Raw genomic sequence first — 18,220 nt, forward strand, 5'->3', positions numbered from 1 at the left:
CAACTATTGATAAAAATACAGTTGGCGATTTCTAGCTCTTCCACCTACGTAATGAGGGTAAATCAGCCCATAACCTTTTAAAACAAGTCGGGAAACCGGAAGCTGGACGCTTCAGGTACGAAAGGTTTTGTGCATTTCTTAGTACGTAGCACGTAATATATGCATATACAATATTATGTGAGAATATCCACTTTCGGATGATATTGACATTTATAGCCTTTAATTTGCAAAGAAGCGACAACTTTGACGTATTATAACTTTGTTAGCAATAGTGCGATTTCCACCAAACTTGGTAACATCATGCTCTATGTTACACCCTATATTGTTGAGAAATTTGGTGGTCCTAGCAATAACATAAGGGGGGTTTTGCAGCGAATTACTAAAAATTATAGTAATATACTATTATTAACTTTATTTGTGCAGATATCAGTGTGGAAGGTATTTCGGAGCCCAGGTACCATATATTGGCAGCCTCTTGATTTTTTTCAGATTTTTCGGTTGGGTAGTTTTTGAGAATGGCCCCCTTAAAGAAATGATCACTTTCAACCCCCCGCACTCCCCACGTTTCCAAGAAATGTCAAAACTAAGACCGGTTTCGAAAAGTACTAATCGAGACCTTTAATTTGATACCCCACATGACTATATTTGATGAAAAAAAATTTTACACCCCCCTTTTGCATGTATGGGGACCCCCCCTTAAATTCAACGTAAAAGGATGTAATTCACTGTATGCGTGAGCGTTCACTGTTCCCACCTTTCTACCAAATTTGGTGTCAATCGCTATAACCGTCTCCGAGAAAAATGCGTGTGACGGACAGACAGACAGACAGACAGACAGACAGACGGTAAACCGATTTTAATAAGGTTTTGTGTTTACACAAAACCTTAAAAACGAACAAGTGATGACGATAAGGTGGACTCATAATGGACATTTGGAATGTGAAAATGCTATGGAAGAAAGAGTTACTGTTTTGGAATATAGCCTGATTGACATGGATTTTGACTGCTTGGAAGATAATACTCATATATGTATATAATATAGCCGAGAGTTCTCTCTGTGTTTTAGCGGTTTAGTAAAAAAAAGTGCAACATTCGACCTTGAAATATAGAATTTACTTTAGTTAATATTCTCCGAATAATAATCGAATGCCCCACGATTTTTGATGTGTCCCATTTCACTGAACGAACTTATGCCTATATTGACCGAAAGTTCATTTTGACACCACCTCAGTTCTTCTGTTGCATTTTTACCACATTCCTCCATCTGTCATCTTACCAGAGCAAAACGTATTATTCATTCGTCTTTCCCTAAAACTTTCCTTTCGCCGAATTCTGTTAACTAGATTTCTTCCATGGTCGGCGCAGGAAATTTTGTAATTTGACAACCTACTTTTATTTTTCGAATCCTTGGCCCAACTCGATGAATTAAGTGCCTGCATTTGATATATTTATGCATTTCCTATTTATAACTCTAGCCCAGATTGGTTATTGTGTTTTCTACGGATATTTATTTACATTGCGGATTACATCAGTAATTTTATCCAGGGGAGGTAGAGATCCGGTTTGCAGGGTCATAGGAATGAAACACTGGGCCCGTTGTGAAAACCGTGTTGGCTTTCCAATTACATAACTAGTTTCTCTATTCTGGGCCCCTGAGATAATTCTTGGCGTGAGGGTATACCACTTTCTCCCCTACGACCATTACCAAAAAGGAAAGCGTTAAACTTTATAATAGCAAGTGATTGACAAGTTATCGTGGAGATTCAAGTGTAACATGATCAGATTGTAGCTTATGGTTTTTGGATTATGGTTTGACGGTTAAAATAGCAATGAGAGGAGATCCAGGTTTTTATCACCACTGCGTGCTAACCTAGAGTGAACTATAATTCCTCAGAGGGCGAAGAGTTTTTTCGTAGGCATGTTCACGCAGATCTATATTGAAAGGTACAGCGTTCGCTATATATTTGTACTTTAGAAAAAGGATTTTTAGGAATCAGCAGTTGCTAGTAGTTTTTTTTGTGGCTGAGTTTTAGGATAACTATTTACTGCCTCCCCATACTCTGATCTAATGGTTGGCTAAAGTCAACTCCAGATGTTAGAAATGTATATTCTCAATGATAAAACCAATAGGTAAGCTTATGAAGCGAACAATTATTAAAAAAGTTCCAAACATTTAACGAAGGAATATATTTCTTGGACTAGTGGTTCATCTAGCACTATAATAATAACTCACTAGGAGCTACCACCTCTACTCTTGTAGATACACAGAATCCGGTATGACTTCAAACGTAAATAAAGATATAAATGAAGAATTCTTCTGTAATAAAAAGGATTGAACTCCTGAGCCTGTAACAACCGCTGGGCGGAAATAACGAATCTTGAAAACATTCTTTAACCGACACATGGACTTCATTCGAATTTTTATTATATTTTATATTTTATTTTTCATTTTCTATTTTATTATATTTCTCGATTGCATGTTGACGACTCTAATCCAATCCTAATTGAAGATTAGATCAAATTTGAAGACTTATGACGATAACATCATGAATAGCCTTTTTGCTTATCGAAGCACTGCGGGTGATAAATAAATATAAATACTGTTTACACCGTAAATACTGTCAACAGGTAAAGAGATAATCAAAGGAGAAATCAATAAAAAAAATAAATAAATTAAACAGGGGCAGTTTCCTTTCGTTAGTTTATTTATTTTTATTAGATATGTCGATGTTTCTGGAATCATTGTAACTCTCTTCAATGCTGGTGATCTGCTGGAAATATCGCGAATATACGTTTGTGTCAAAGGACAAATGCAATAAAATTCAAAGCGGTCAAATGTATTAGATTGAATTACTCGAAAATTAACACCAGGCAGGAAAAGTTCTTGATCCAATTGGACAGGAAGCAGCTCAAGGATGCTGCCTACTGTAACAACATCTTTGAGAATTTGTTCCCCTTGGGTTAATTAGCATAAAAAGTGTACCCTTGAAGTGTATTCGACCATCTGCAGCTTCAATGGGGAGTAGAGAAAGACCATATCCAATTGCTAGATTTCCTCAGATTTGATAGAAAGGCGTCATGAAAGGGTTTTTGTTCAACGAAGGTGCTACGTGTTCATTACTTATAAAACAGCCTTTACATTCACAAAAAATGCCACAGACGAAAAATTCCCTGAAAAATGGCACATCTTCTTCTTCAGCCTTTTTCAGAGGCGACGTCGGCTCGTCTTGATTGGTTGCGCCATTTTGCTCAATCAAAGGCCTGATCTGGATTGAATCGCACCATCGTTGTTCCGGCCGGCATTTTTGTTGTTTAATTTCGTGGCTTGTTAGTCTGGTGACTCTACCTTCTAGCTTCGGTGGTAATCACTTTCAATGAGTACGAACCACTGCCAGGCTTTAGACAACCCCAACCATTCACCAGTTGGTTAATATGTTAAAAGTCCCAAAAAGAAGACCATTCGAAGGCATATTAGGCTGGCAAAGCTGTACTCGAGGTCTCCAAAAAAGGTACCCAAAGTAAAGCCAAGATATGAAAAAAAAAGTTTTTAAACAGCTCGAAAAAGGTGCATGGGCATAGGTGACATTGTGTGCAGTAGACCAATCATGATTTGCCAATTTCCAAAGTTTAAGTATTAATGGAAGAAGTTGTCTCTTCTTGAATACTGAAAACCAGTGTAAGTATATGCATTACGAGAGCGACTAGATCCCTTTTCAATACAACTGCAAGTAGCATTGTGATACCGGTTTTATTAGAACTAAACTACAAGAAATCGGGAAACCAAGACGATTTTTTGTTTTTTCTTGGCTTGGAAGTTGTCTATTTTCGGAAGGCACAGCACTGATATAAGGAGCAACTGGTTCCCAAATACGCTATCTCTGAAAATAAAAAACCCTACAACCAAAAGCGGAAACTTCTTACTTCATTCAGTTGGGGAATTTGGGAAGTTTTCTTCTTTTCGTTCTAAAGAACTTTAGCTGTTGTTCTTTTAAATCTTAAAAAAAAGGTTCTATGGACACTTCTTCTTCCAGAAGAAAAGACATTCTTAAAAAAATATATTAAAGCGACTCCTAGTTGGTCTTCAAATGTTTTTAAAGGGATCCAGTAACCCGACAGTAGTTTTTAGTCAGAAATGTTTCTTTCACAATTATTTAGATTTAGTATCTACCTAAAAAATAATGGTAAGATATTCAAGTATACAAAGTATTGCGAGTAGCAGCCCCAAAATATTTTGAGACCAATCCCTGGGATATTTGGAATTGGAGGGGGCCAAAGAAGTGGAAATGAGAGAATGAAATCCAGGAAGACAATTTATCAATCCTTCATGAGGATTCAATGATAAGATTGTCAAGCGTTTTTGAAGGACAACCCGCCTTAGGCCTACAGACAGCTCAAAAAACTGATAGCCAGGAGATCAGAAAAAAAATATGAAAGAAGGTTGATACCTAAGAAATACCCCAAAACCCAAACAACCCAGAAACGAAGACGGAAGGAATGTGTAGACTACTAAAATAGGAAAACATAATGTTGGCATAAAAAATCGGATTTCTTCAATTTTTTTGGATTAGTTAAGTGAACATACAATAAAAGGAAGAATGGAAGGAGATTATATAATTATTTTATTGATTTAGATGTTAAAAATAAACAAAATCCTAAAAGTAGATTAAGCAGGTTTGGGATGTAATGATTAAGGATTAAATTAGTAAACAGGGAAATAGGTGCTCAAAAATCAGAAAAAAGCCAATAATTTGATTTGTCACCAAATATCCAAAAATGATTCCAGGGATGCCTCCAAGTCCTCAGCGATAGTTTCACCGGCACCATTTGGGGAGGAATTCTCAAAACATCTATTTAATTTGAGGGTTAGATCTTGAGGATGGGGAACCTTGCATGTAGTAATATAATTACCTAATTAGGTTTCCAGAGCTACTTTGGTTGAAGTACTGAAAAAGGGAGTAAGCAGCTCTTGAAATATGTGTCTACATGAATTAAAACAAAAAGTTCAAGGAAATACCACCCTGCACTAAGGTCTACTAAATTGCGTTTTAAGGTGTTTAGAGCCGAAAATTTCAGAAGAATTCGTACTGAAAAAAACAGTGAAATTAGTACTGATGGAGTTTTCTCTCCATGTTCCCGAAATAAGGTACTTACGAAATGAATGACATCATTTAAGCTATAAAGGAAGCCTTTTCTACCATTCATTTGAATTTAGAATATTACCAGTGAAGAAAGTAAAGAAATTCAGTGAAAGAACGATTTCCTTTGATAGTTAAGTATTAATTATTGTATATACTGATATTGCGGGAACAATTTGTTCCCTTGCTCCATTCAAGGTGTCAAGAGAACAAGTTGTTCCAGAAATATCGGGTTATGCAATGATAGAAGCTTTACGCGTCGAGGTGTGTTCTTCCGGTGCTTCTAGTGATTAAGTTAGTTGAAATGATTGGTCGATGTTGTTTCTTTTTCGTTACTAATTTTTATTTTAACTCGTAAGCACCGACTTTTCGGTGACCAAATTTTCCCTTCTTCACTGTACAAGTGGTTCCCGAAATATCGGTACATATATGCGTGTTAAAATTAAAAAATATTAGTGAATAGGAAAAATCATCCAATCATTTCAGCTTTATGGTGGAAACGGCGTGTCTAGTTGAATTTCTTCCGACTTATTCTATTTTTTATAACAAATTCTCGAATGGAGCTAACAGGGGCAGATGCGTATGAAAAGATTTATGGATTCGGAAAGAAGCCAGAATGCATGTATTTCTTTATGCTGGCATCGACTGCGAATGCCTAATCAAATAGAGTGGAAATTTTTTCTGATTCTTCTGAACAGTGATTTGTTTAGAAAATATGATGGATGTGGCCAAAATTTAGAATGAATTTGCAGCGGGGATTCTTAAAATATATGGTGGACCTGACCAAAAATTAGACTGAAGGAATGAACTGAATTTGAGGTGATTTCTTTAAAAGAATTAGAATGAAGCTGCAATGATGTCCAAAAATATGTTAAATGCTGCCAAAAAGTGAACTGAAATGACGTTGAAGCATTTGGGAATTGTGACAGATCCAAAATTAGGATAGCTTTGTAGTTATGACCTTGCAAAATAAGTACTATTTTCCTTCAGGTTCTGTCCTTTTTAAACAAAAAGTTTCAATGGATCATTCCCTTGTCCCATTGTGTTGCCTGGGAAGAATTGATCTGAAACTCAAACTTTTTCGTCAAAACCTTACCAGGATGAAAAATATTCCGCATATTTTCAGGAATAAGAAAAGTCCTGGCTTGTAATGTTTAACAATGTTCAACCTATAGCCAAAAAGTCTACCAGGCGTTCCATCATTGAAATTGCTTGTGTTTGGGAATTGCTGTTGGCAATTCTTCTAGGTAGTTTAATGACCATAACCATAAATTGGAAAGGTTTGGTAATATATGTTTTATATAGCTACACATACTAAATCAAAAATTTCACTAAAATCTACAAATCCCTGACTACTCCAAACCATACAATCACAGTTTTTCACAGCTAAAAGATAGATTTTTATGTGTTGATTTTTGAAGGCAGGTACATTTAGGGTTGGTATTTTTCAACGAATGCTTAATAGTGGAGTTATATTGGGGTTCATTCTTGGGAATCATTTGAAGACCAACTTTCTGGATGTTTGGGGTTTTTCCAATCGTTAATATTCTGTTGATTTTAATTGCCTCATTTAGATTTTTAACCTGAATACCTTTTCAATTAAGGATAATCTGTTTGTTTTTTTCTAAGGATTTGTTTAGGATCCTAATTTATAGGGCAGTCAAAATATTGCTTCTGGTAGTTTTAGGACTGTTAAACGTTCACATTAAATCACCATTAAAAAAAGTTAAATGAACTGGAAGAGGTAACATGTGGCTGCCGAAAGATAACTGTCCGTCCTTTAGTATGAAAATAAAAAAAACTTTTAAGCCCCTTATCCCATTTTATTTCCGAAATGAAGTAAGCAAGAAGTTAAAAAGTTTAGGAGCAGAATTTACGGCAGAAACCTTCAAAAAAACATTTTCTACAAAAAAGAGATGGTGCGATGCTCCAGTTGGTTAGGCTCCGACCTCCCGTTGCACCGGGTTCGAATTATAGTTCGTCATGAATTTTTGTGTTAGCTTTGTGCTGGACTGTTCCCGTTGGCTTAGCACTTGCATTGCATTAAGTGTGATGACAATGAAACTGAAGTACAACTTTTTTGAAAGTGAAAGAAAAAACCAATAAAAAAAATACTCCACAGAGGAGTGGACAGGAAACATACAAAAGAGAAGAAAGGAATACTGAGGCTTTAGAGAGAGAAAAATGCGGAGATATATTGCAGAAATAGAGACCGTTTTTGAGAAAGATGGCATATTCCTACTGTATCTTCAGAGACGTAGTTGCTGTTGGTCTAGAGCTAATATGGAAAAATTCCCGCCGGTTGCCGGTATTTTTCCTTTGCGCCACGGTGTTTTCAGACTTTAAGCTTCTGCTCTCAAAAAAAGCCGACAATTCATGCTAATGCTAATAGGTACCGCGAATGCAATTTTACTTGGTAAAGGCTCTGGTGTGGGCTGACGTGCACTATGGAACTTCTTATTTAATCATTTGTACAAAATGTAATAATACTATCCCAATTAGAGATCATTTCGGATTTCTGCCGGTCTTGTCGTCAGGAAAGGCGTAAGCTGCTCCCTTCCAAACAGTCTTCAAGAATTTCATGGTTCAGTGCCCACATAGGTAGACCAGGCAAGTACAATTTCGCTAAGGGAGGTCTTCTAAGCTCTACTGGATCGAACCAACAAAATAGCAACATTTGAAGATGACCCAAGAATTAAATCTGACTCAGAAACAAGAGGGCATTCTCAGTCACTAAACATATAAAGCTTATCTTGAAAAATAGCTTCCAACCAATTTCCATGAATTCCTGAGCTACTAGGAAATCTTCTTGGCTAAGTGAGTGGTTCTCGGCTCCGCCGGCAATTATGTGTTGAGAATTTTAAATAAGTAATTTTTCTACATTCTTGCAGATCACAGTCTGTTTGAAGGCAAAAGGTTTTCGCATTGTTTTCCAACATTTGAAGAGCTAAACTAGAGGCTCCAGACATTGAATATAAAATAGGTGAAGCTGTAAATTGGATCCTGTATGAAAGTTCACATAGCAGTATTGTGACATTAATACCTAAACTATCAATTTCTGGTCAGGATGAGGTTTGCCGACGCAAAGTTTATCCTAGGAAATGATTGCGGGGAGTGGCATGCATTACTTTATAACCAAGGACGAATTGGAGCGTTCCAATGAAAGTCATATGAACAACCTGCACCACCTCAGAGTTAATTAATCTACTAAAACTAATGCTAATCTCACTTCTCAGGACTATCTACCTTAAATTCCTAAATTCTTCTTGAACGACTCACTCCAGTTCATCACATTTTTTCCTGATTTAGTATTTTCCACATGAGTAAAAACATAATTGTATACTGAATTCATACTGGAGTAAACACTGATAGTGTCATTAAATCAGAATCTTGACTTAATTTAAAATGTACACTGAGATTGCGATATATCTGTGTGATAGAATGAGGAGTTTGTTGTTTGTTTCACTGAATCGACACAAATGAAAAAAATAAAATTGGATATCTTTGGATACAGATAAAATTATCTTAGCATCTTATAGTCTAGTAGTTAATATAGTTAATATTGAATATTGGGTACTTACTGACTGGCCGATTGCGTCGTCCATCGTCCTCGATGAGTGCAGGTGAAGCACGTCTGCCATTCACAATTTGAACGTTATTAAACACTAAGGAAAGCACAAAAACTAACACTAATTGTAATGAAAGATATTTGGAAATATCCCACTTGTATGGGGACATCATGATTTCGGATTTGATTTTTAGATTTTCGAAACAACTGGATAGAGCGGTAGAGATATAGAAGATAAAATGTAAAACACGAAAAAAAAACAACAACAAACTTCCGTTAGATTAGATTAGATCTGAGCACAATGAAACCAACGACTTTTCAATGTTATAAACTTTTCAGCCTTACTCTTGGCGGGAACTGTCGTGTACAACATCGCTATCGGCTGAACCCATTTTCAAAACTTTGAATAAATTTTATTAAAACTCGGAAACAATTTTTAAGTACACTGCACAGCGAAAACCAATTTTTTTTTTTTAAAAATATCTATTTACCTCACACACTAAGTACACACTTTATCTCCACGTTCAGATACTCGCACTTCTGAATGAAACAAAAATTGTTATTAACTTGCTTGCACTATTCCTTTTAATCCTTGCAACGCGCTTAATTAACGAATAATTGAACATTAACACTTATACTGAGATTTAAACTGAAAAAAAAATCTTTTTAAGGTTCCGTAAAGTGTCCGCACGCGGGATCGATCGTCGAATAAAATAACGAAATATTTAGTTGAAAGTTCTTTTTATATATCAGCATCTGCGAAGCATGTCACACTCGGATGTGTGACTACAATATGAACATGAGTATTACGTGTACGTACGTTTTTCAGTGAGCCGTCCGATAGATACTTACGCACACAATCGCACAGCGTACGTATACGACACGGACGCTAACACAAATGCAGTCGTTTTTAAAACGGTCGTATCTAGCGTGAAGACCGCCCGATATACACACTCTACCCAAATATATTGTAAAATGTGATAAAGTAACCTGCGCAGGCGTAGCTCACCTAAAGATACATTACTACTATTCGATTTTTTTTTTAAAAAAATCTTGTCTATTGAGCGAAGGAAGAAAAAAAAATTTGCGAATCGCACTCAGAATGTTAAAAACGAAGAAGATCCCCCGATCGTGTCTCTAAAAGTTGGCTCCTCGCGAGCTGAGATGGGTTGTGGGCCAGCTTCAATGTATTGGACTTTTAACACCCCCAAAATTAAGTTAGCCGGCTAGTTTGCGACCTGCCCTAATATCACTCGTGCGCACGCACTGCAACGCGTTGCGCTAAGCCCCCAAGCAGCAGTCGGTGGTTAGTCTGCGCGCGCCTTAAGACCTCTTCCGCGGTTGATCGACAGCTCTCATGATATCACTCACTTCTCCTAATTAATTATTATATTATCGTTTTTTTTTCCTGGTAGCGATTAATTATTCCTGCCAATGACGACTGCAAACTGCAGGCTACTGTGTGCCTGTGATTGTCTCGAACAGATCACACGACCTGCAACACACCTCCAAAGATCGAACCATGCGCTCGTTCCCACGGTAAAAGTTTAGTGTGCGCTTCGGTGCATTTGCAGATACATCTAGCAGTTGAGAATTCCAGAAATGCACTTACACCTGTTTTTCTCCGCAGTGCAATTTCCACGATCGCGCGATGCAACTTTTCGCGGACACTACTCGCTGCGCGTACACTCGCCAGTGGATCCACGGTGGAGTGCTGTCCGCGGAATACGTGTATGACTCGCGGGGAGTACGTGCACGTATTACGTTTCTCGAGATAATTTTTAATAATTCATGCGAGTATCTGAGGTTCTGCTGGCGTGATTGTGGCGAACTAAGTGTGTTTTCTGCGGCTGGCTCCAGCGATTCTTCAAATCTGGCGCATTGTCGTAGTCATTGACGCCGCGATCGGTCGGGAGGCCGAGTTACTCGGCAGGTTTAGAGTACACCTACAGCCATTACCCGAGATAAAGAGCCAAACCAGAAAAAAACAATTTGTATTATTTTGTACACCTTATCAGGCCTTTGACGCCGCTGAAGCGCGAAAATGGGACTTGAGCGGTATTCAAGCGTTGGCTGGCTATGTTGGCGAGGGTGAGCCTACGCTCAAGGCACTCGAACCGTGGCACCGTCCCGGTTTCTGCGTTCGCTCGCTACAGAACGCGGTTCTTCCGATTCATCAATGGGAAACTGACGACACCAATCGAGTCCACCAACTCAGCACTTTTCAGACCGACGGCATGCAATTTTCCGCAAATTTGCATCACACTTGGACCTGGATGCACACTGGCTGCAGGCCCCGTCCCACGGAGACCTGGCTGCCTCCGAAAACCAGAAGCGAGAAAGCTCGCGCCTACTCTACAAATCACTCGCCTCGATGCGTTTCGCGGCTCTTATTTATTTATTTATGCTTTTTCCTCTCTTTTTCAGTACCAATTCTGTGGTCCACCAAATTCGTAACGAACGTCCTCGTCTCGCGTTTTGAGCGGCGGAAACGTTGAATTAACGATTCTCAATCTGAATCTGATCTGAATTATTCGCGTTGACAGTCTTCGGCGCACTGAGGCGCAAATGGGCGTAAAGTACGCGGACGCGAACTGCGGAATCTTTTCCCTCGAAGAATCGAAGAATCGGGCGGCACGGCACCGACTCTACGGCTGGCTGGCTGGCTCGCAGGGGCTCTGCGGCAACTTGCAAGACATGTCCGCGGAGCGACTAGTGTTCTCAAAAGACGACTTCCAAGACTCCAAACTCAGACTTGACTTGTTTCGCTAAGTTTTCCAACTTTTGATATCACACGGCATTTTGTCTTGGACGTACAATACACGAAAGATACTCTGAAGACTCACTCCTCGAATACGCGCAACCGACAAACGACAATCTGTATCTATGGTTTGCACTAATGCGGACTTGGGCCCCATCCGCTCGTAACGTTTGCTCCACTCAATACACCTCCAACGAATACGAAGTGCATTCTCAAAGGTAGCGGCTTCGAACTAGTATCAGACGAGCTGGAAACGGCCAGAAAAATCTCCTCCGAAATGGTTAAGATTATCTCAAAGATTGACAAGATTAACATATTTTTTGTTTATGCGATCAGTAGAAGTTGAGGAAAATCTGAATTGAACTTTAATGAAATTACCCGTACTCGAAACAAATATTTTGAGACAGTACGAAGTCTGAAACTGGACGTTTCAGATGTGGAAGGTTTTGTGGTTTTCTCACGTGAGAAGTTTTATTCACAAAGATTTCCAGTGTGTTGGCGGTGTTGGCCCTATCATCACAATGCTCCAGCAGCTGCTGCAAACGACTTAGCATGAAATCTTAAATAAAAATATAGAACAAGTCGGGAAACCGGAAGCTGGGCGCTTCAGGTATGTAAGGTTTTGTTTGCTTCTCCTGTGAGTATATTTGAGTGTAGAATTATCCCATTTGTACGTAGCCCGTTAAGAATATGCATTTAGCATATCAGATTTAGTACTTCGGGTTGTAAATTTACACGGTAAAGACAATTTTGAGCTACTGTAACTTTGTTACTAATAGTATGATTTTGATCAAACTTGGAGATAATCGATATGGAGATATGGAGAGTATTTTGAGGCCTGGATACCGTATAGAGGCAGCTTCATGATTTTTTTCAGATTTTTCGGTTGGGTAGTTTCTGAGAATGGCTCCCTTAAAGAAATCATCACTTTGCACCCCTCCCACTCCCCGCCTTTTTAACAAATCTCAAAACTAAGACCGGCTTCGAAAAGTACTAATCGAGACATTTCATTTGATACCCCACATGATTATATTTGGTGAAAAAAAATTTGACACCCTCCTTTTACATGTATGGGGACCTCCCCTAAATCTCAACGTAGGAGGATATCACTCACTGCATGTCTGGGGGTCCACAGTTCACCTTCTCAACAAATTTCGTGTCAATCGGTATATCCGTTTCTGAGAAAAGTGCCTGTGACAGACGGACAGACAGACGGGCAGACAGACGGACAGACAGAGACTAAGTGCACTCCGGACATGCAGTGCTTATCGAACGATATCAGGAGAAGCAGCATATGTACTGGCAGGGACAATCCCCATAGACATCTTGGCGGATGAAGGTCGGCGTCTCTACGACAATATGTATGCAATCGGTGAGTCTATTGTACTTCGACGGCTAGCACGGCGAGAATCCATCGCAAAATGGCAAAAGAGATGGAACGAGGCACAAACTGGCCGCTGGACCTACCGCGTCATTCCACCCATTCGAAGATGGATTGAAAGGAACCACGAGGAACTAAACTACGAGCTAACGCAGTTTTTAAGTGGACATGGAGGTTATCGGGCTTATCTTTATCGATTTGGACACGACGAGTCACCATGGTGCCCAACGTGGCTGAGAATGCGAAGCATGTTGTGTTTGATTGCCCAAGGTTTACAGCACACCGAACTAGGCTGGAGGCGATCGCAGACAGGCGCTTAACAGCTGGAAATATAGTGGAGTTTATGTTGGAATCAACGGAGGCTTGGAATCAAGTGGTAATTGAGCTGAAAATGATTCATCAACAGCTAACGCATGAAGAACTGCGAAGAGAGCAAGAAAGGGAGCGAACAATAATGCGTTGCAGTTAAGAACTGATCCAGCCCCACGATGCAATGCTTATAGCAGTCCCGTGGGGAGAGTGGAAGAAGAAGGAGGTGGTTTTAGTGAGTAGAAGTCTCACATAACTGTATGGCAGGAGCCAGCAGTAGGTTTTGAACCTTTCCATTTTCCAACGATGAAAAAAAAAGGACAGACAGACATTGAACCGATTTTAATAAGGTTTTGTTTTACAAACAAAACCTTAAAAATGAATGGCAAGGGGCGTGTGTGGAAAGTGTGGTAAATATGAGTCCGACTGACTCCCGACCACTCCAAAGTTACATTTGACCTCATTGTGGAATTTAGCGAAAAGGACCTGGGGAAACATACCCATTTCAGTACCCCTTGACACAACTTTCTATTCCATATTGTTTTGGAATGTTGGAGAGGTTTCAACAAATTTTGAAAAAAACTTAGTTCCGAGATGTGTAACGCAATGAGTCTTGAAATATAAAACCGTGTAACTGTGTAACTTCATAAAGAAAAATAGGGCAGTAGTGCGAATCAAGTTGATATCAGAACACAGGATATAGTCAGTCAGTCTAATCTCTGGTTCTGGTCCCGTCACCGGAGAATTGGATTTCATTTTTCACTATATTCAGATATAGGTCTCATAATTCCACATTCCTGTACGACTTTTGATCAGAGGATTGCTCATTTATACAGATTAACATGCCCAAGGCCGTCTAACATCAATCAATCCCTAATGCCTTCTTGCCTGAGCCGAAAATCAAAAACTCCCGTCGGATTGTGTGGTTTCCAGAGACTGTCCAGGCGTTTGAGACCACCAAGCAACAGCTGGTGGATGCTACACTTCTAGCATTCCCTCAGCAAGATACACCCCTAGCCGCATTCGTCAGTGCCTCAGACAATGCCATAGGTACTGCTCTTCACCAAAAAGTGAATCAAATCTGGGATCTGGCATCTTCGTGATCACCAGCACATTTCATATAGCTTGGGTTTCGATTACAATACCTTTGTGTGTGGCTAAATCCCTGGCATCTTTTGCACTGGAGTATTAGGTCGCTGACTTTTCTCAGTGCTTTTACTTGGACCTTAATATTAAGGATATCTCTGAAGTTGTGAATTTGTCTGAGTTTTCAATATTGTTAAATGTAAGCATGAAAAATGGGAATCTTCGCTTATTGACTCTTATTTCGCCCTTTTCATTCGATTTTTCTCTCTTTTTTCAATATATTCACTGCATCTAGGATTTTGAAACCTTTTTCTCTTGGATCTTCCACAATGTTGTTTTTTTGACACGTTCGGTGGATCCCCTAGGCATAAACTTGAGAGCTGTATTGTTTTTGTCTTCGTACATGTACCGTTGGATTTTTCCATGTTCAGCATTTTCGAGAAGACCTATAGGGGTCTGCTTGTACAGTATGCACTTTTGACACATTATGGCTTAGAGCAATTATTGAGTACTCCTGTAATATAACTCATTCACAGCTGAGTCGACTAGTATCCGACGTCAAATCACGATACAAATCCTTCTGCCACCAGTGAGATTTGAAGCGCGACTTTCCGTGCGATAGCCTTGTGCTCTAACCACTCAGCTACCCGGACACTAAATTCTAAGAAAGGAGTTTTTCACTCCTCCTCTCGTGGCCAACTTGCTTCACCCTTGCGCGCGTGCAACACGCAAGTTGTTCGGAAGTTTTAGCGAGGAACTAGACGCACAGCTCCAATTTCTCCCGTAGACCAGCTCCGCGGGACTTTCAGAAAGCTCTTCTCGATTAGCTGTTTGGAGGCCAAAAAGAAGAAGTGGCAGGATCAACGACCAAGAGAGGTTGTCTTGGGCCATTATAGCGAGCTTTTGCGTCCTGTGCCACATTTCAAGCATCCCATTACCTCAGGCCACCGCGTGAACCTATCGATGATTGCGGGGCAATATCTGAAACCCTGCGAGTCTCGCAAAGGGTCAATGATGTCGAGGTGGATTTTGTGGAGACGTTTGGTGGACCGAGGGAATACTCCTACCTCTTTCCTCGCATGCTTTGTTGTTTTGCACTTCTGGCGTGCGATGCACTGTCTGACCCAAGAAATAATGTCCTTGTTCATGGACGGCCAGAAATACTTCGCGGTGACTAACCGATTCATTGTTCGAATGCCTGGGTGCATCAGGTCGTGAACGGCGTGGCCGGAATATATGGCCTTGATCTATTGTCTCGCAGTATTTATCGGATGTTGAGCCGAAAATAGGAAACTCCCTGAATATATGATCCTTAAGCCCTGAAAAATGCGTCGTCCTTCTGCAGCTCCGCCATTGCTGGAAAATCGGCGGTGGCGAGGATCTTGACATTTGCAACACGTGACGAGATGTCAACAACCACGTTATCTTTTCCAGACACGTGTTGAATATCGGAAGTGAACTGGCTGATAAAGCTCAAGTGTCGAAGTTGGCGAGGGGACGCGTTGTCTGGCTTTTGTTTCAAAGCAAAAGTGAGTGGTTCATGGTCCGTGAACACTGTGAACGGCCTGCCTTCAAGGGAATACCAGAAGTATTTAATTGTGAGGTACGCAGCGAGTAACTCACAATCATAGTGGCTGTAGTTCCGATGAGCGGGATTGAGCTGCTTGGAGAAGGCTGACTAATAGACAAAAGAAAACGTTTACGTAAATTACCAAATCATCACAGTTTTTTTTTGTCTAGGAATGATTCCTCAATTCCTAAACTAAGTGCGCATCCACTTGATGTCGGATCGGAACAAATGGAACTAATGGAACTTACTCCCACTCTTTCTGGTTTACGGAATCCTCTTTTTGGGTTTAACACTCAAAGTTCAAAAATTAAAAAGGAGACGAAGACGACTTACGGTGTCGTAACAGGGCAGAGGCAACTTATACCCACCCAAAAAGTCGAGTCCGAAAAAGGCGACCAAAAAGAGTTAGAATAAGTTACTCTGAATTTGGCCCGGTCCGACATCAAGTGAATGCGGACTTAGGACTCTTCAAATCCTAAACAAAAAAAACAGTGATGGAGGAAGATCAAATTGAGAGCAATTTCACCCCACTCTTTTTGGTCCACGAACTCCTCTTTTTAGGCTTAACACCCAAAGTTCAAAAATTAAAAGGGGGGACAAGGATGGCTAACGGTTTCGTAACAGGGCAGAGGCAGCCTATACCCACTCAAAAAGAGGTTTCCGTGGACCAAAAAGAGTGGGAATAAGTTACTTTCCATTTAATCCGGTCCGAAATCAAGTGGATGCAGACTTAGGACTCCGTATTTTTCATTGCTTAATAATCCTAGGATCTGCTAACGATGAAAATACAAGGGGTAGCTTCGAAAAGCACTATTCCTCACTACCGACTAAATTAGAAATATACTGGCTGTCCTGGAAAGGTTAACGAACTAATTGCAGATAAACGTAGAGCACGCAAACTATAGCAAAGAAATCGAACAACGGAAAAGAAGAAGTCTCAAATTTCCTGTCAAACAAGCTAAAGGCCTTAATTAATAAATATAACAAGTCGGGAAATAGGAAGCTCGGCACTTCAGGTATAAAGGGTTTGCTGATCTTTTGTGTAAGAATATTTGGGTACATTTATACATAGCTTGTAGTATGTATATGGTGAATATAGTCGGTATTCAATTCCATATGGTACTAACATTTTATCTCTGAGGGAGTAGTAATTTGACGCGAAAAAGGCAACTTTGAGCTGCGATAACTTTGCTAATAATAGTACGTAACAGTAATATTCACAGCTCGAATTTTCCAGTGTGATGCTTCATACAAAAATCTATATTAAAATTTAAATTTCACTGATCTAGGATGAACTCAAGGCCGGTTCGCAGTTAATCTTTAAATTTTAATAACATACTATTCTTATCATCACAGTAGATTTTTCGGTAGGGTAGTTTTCGAGAATGGGTCCTGAAAGTAATTGATCCCTTCCAGAACCCCCATCCCTACCTTTGGAAGCCAATGCTAAAACTGAAATTCGTTTCGGAATGTGCTACTCGAGGCCTTTCATCTGATACCCCACATGGCTATATTGGCGAAAAATAAAAATGTTGCACTTTTCTTTTACCAAACCATGCAAAAGTACACCATTCTGCATCGAGCACGTCTCGATGTTGCGGGGAGTTATCGACGGATTCTCCCATTAACCAACCTTGGCCACCACCACCAGCGCCCTTTTAAATTTTGAGTAGGTAGGATCGTCCAAGCCTAAATACTTGACATTTAGTGCTAGTATTAGGTAAAACCGGCATCCGCCGAGTTTGTAATAACTCGGAAATATCGTTGTGGCAACAATACAATTGGATTAGACCTTGAAGCGTGTTAGATCACTTTATTCAAAACTAGGAGATAATGTGGTCAGCATTGCGCCCTTTCGCATCTCCCCAGCCCGAACTCCCAATCACGATTCAAATCTTTGTGTCACCGACCATTTAGCATTGATTTGCATTCTTATTCTTCAAAGTTCTCCAAAAATGTGTGATTCAGGGTTTTCAATTGAGTTTCAATCGCCAACGGAATCCTTGATTGCCTATGTAGTTGCACTTTACTACCAGGAAGCTCATTCAATTTCCTCCAATCAACTTTCCTTGGACTCCGCATTTATATTAAAGTATGTTCGTCCGTTTTATCCAAAATGATTCCTGAGGAACGGTGGTTGGGCAGTTAAACTTCGTTTGGCGCTCTCCAGAATCAAACCAACACTAATATCCTTTAAGTGCAAATTGTGAGGCGAATTAGTTAACTTTCCCTTGGTCCGACGAAGGTTAAGACACCTATTCGCAGTAATGATTCCCACTGAAGTGATGAAATGGAATAACTTCTCTTCTTAAGCATTGTATTCACTATTTCCCAAACAAATATGCTGAGCGTCACAACCTTGGGCATGTGTTCCACGGAAATCTCCGTGGGGAAACATGAACTTGATGTG

At 39.8% G+C, this 18,220-nt stretch overlaps 1 protein-coding gene across 1 annotated transcript in view; it reads right to left on the minus strand.

The window, feature by feature from the left end:
* The window catches only part of LOC119656605 (dorsal-ventral patterning protein Sog), an 87,700-nt gene extending 76,110 nt beyond the window's left edge, over window positions 1-11,590 (minus strand). The window contains exon 1 of the mRNA XM_038063039.1: window positions 8,717-11,590. Within this exon, the coding sequence (XP_037918967.1) occupies window positions 8,717-8,876 (160 nt within the window). The 5' untranslated portion in view covers window positions 8,877-11,590. The remainder of the gene's footprint in view (window positions 1-8,716) is intronic.
* Window positions 11,591-18,220: the final 6,630 nt, after the last annotated feature.

The sequence above is a fragment of the Hermetia illucens genome, chromosome 5 (assembly GCF_905115235.1).
Source record: "Hermetia illucens chromosome 5, iHerIll2.2.curated.20191125, whole genome shotgun sequence".
Taxonomy (NCBI): domain Eukaryota; kingdom Metazoa; phylum Arthropoda; class Insecta; order Diptera; family Stratiomyidae; genus Hermetia; species Hermetia illucens.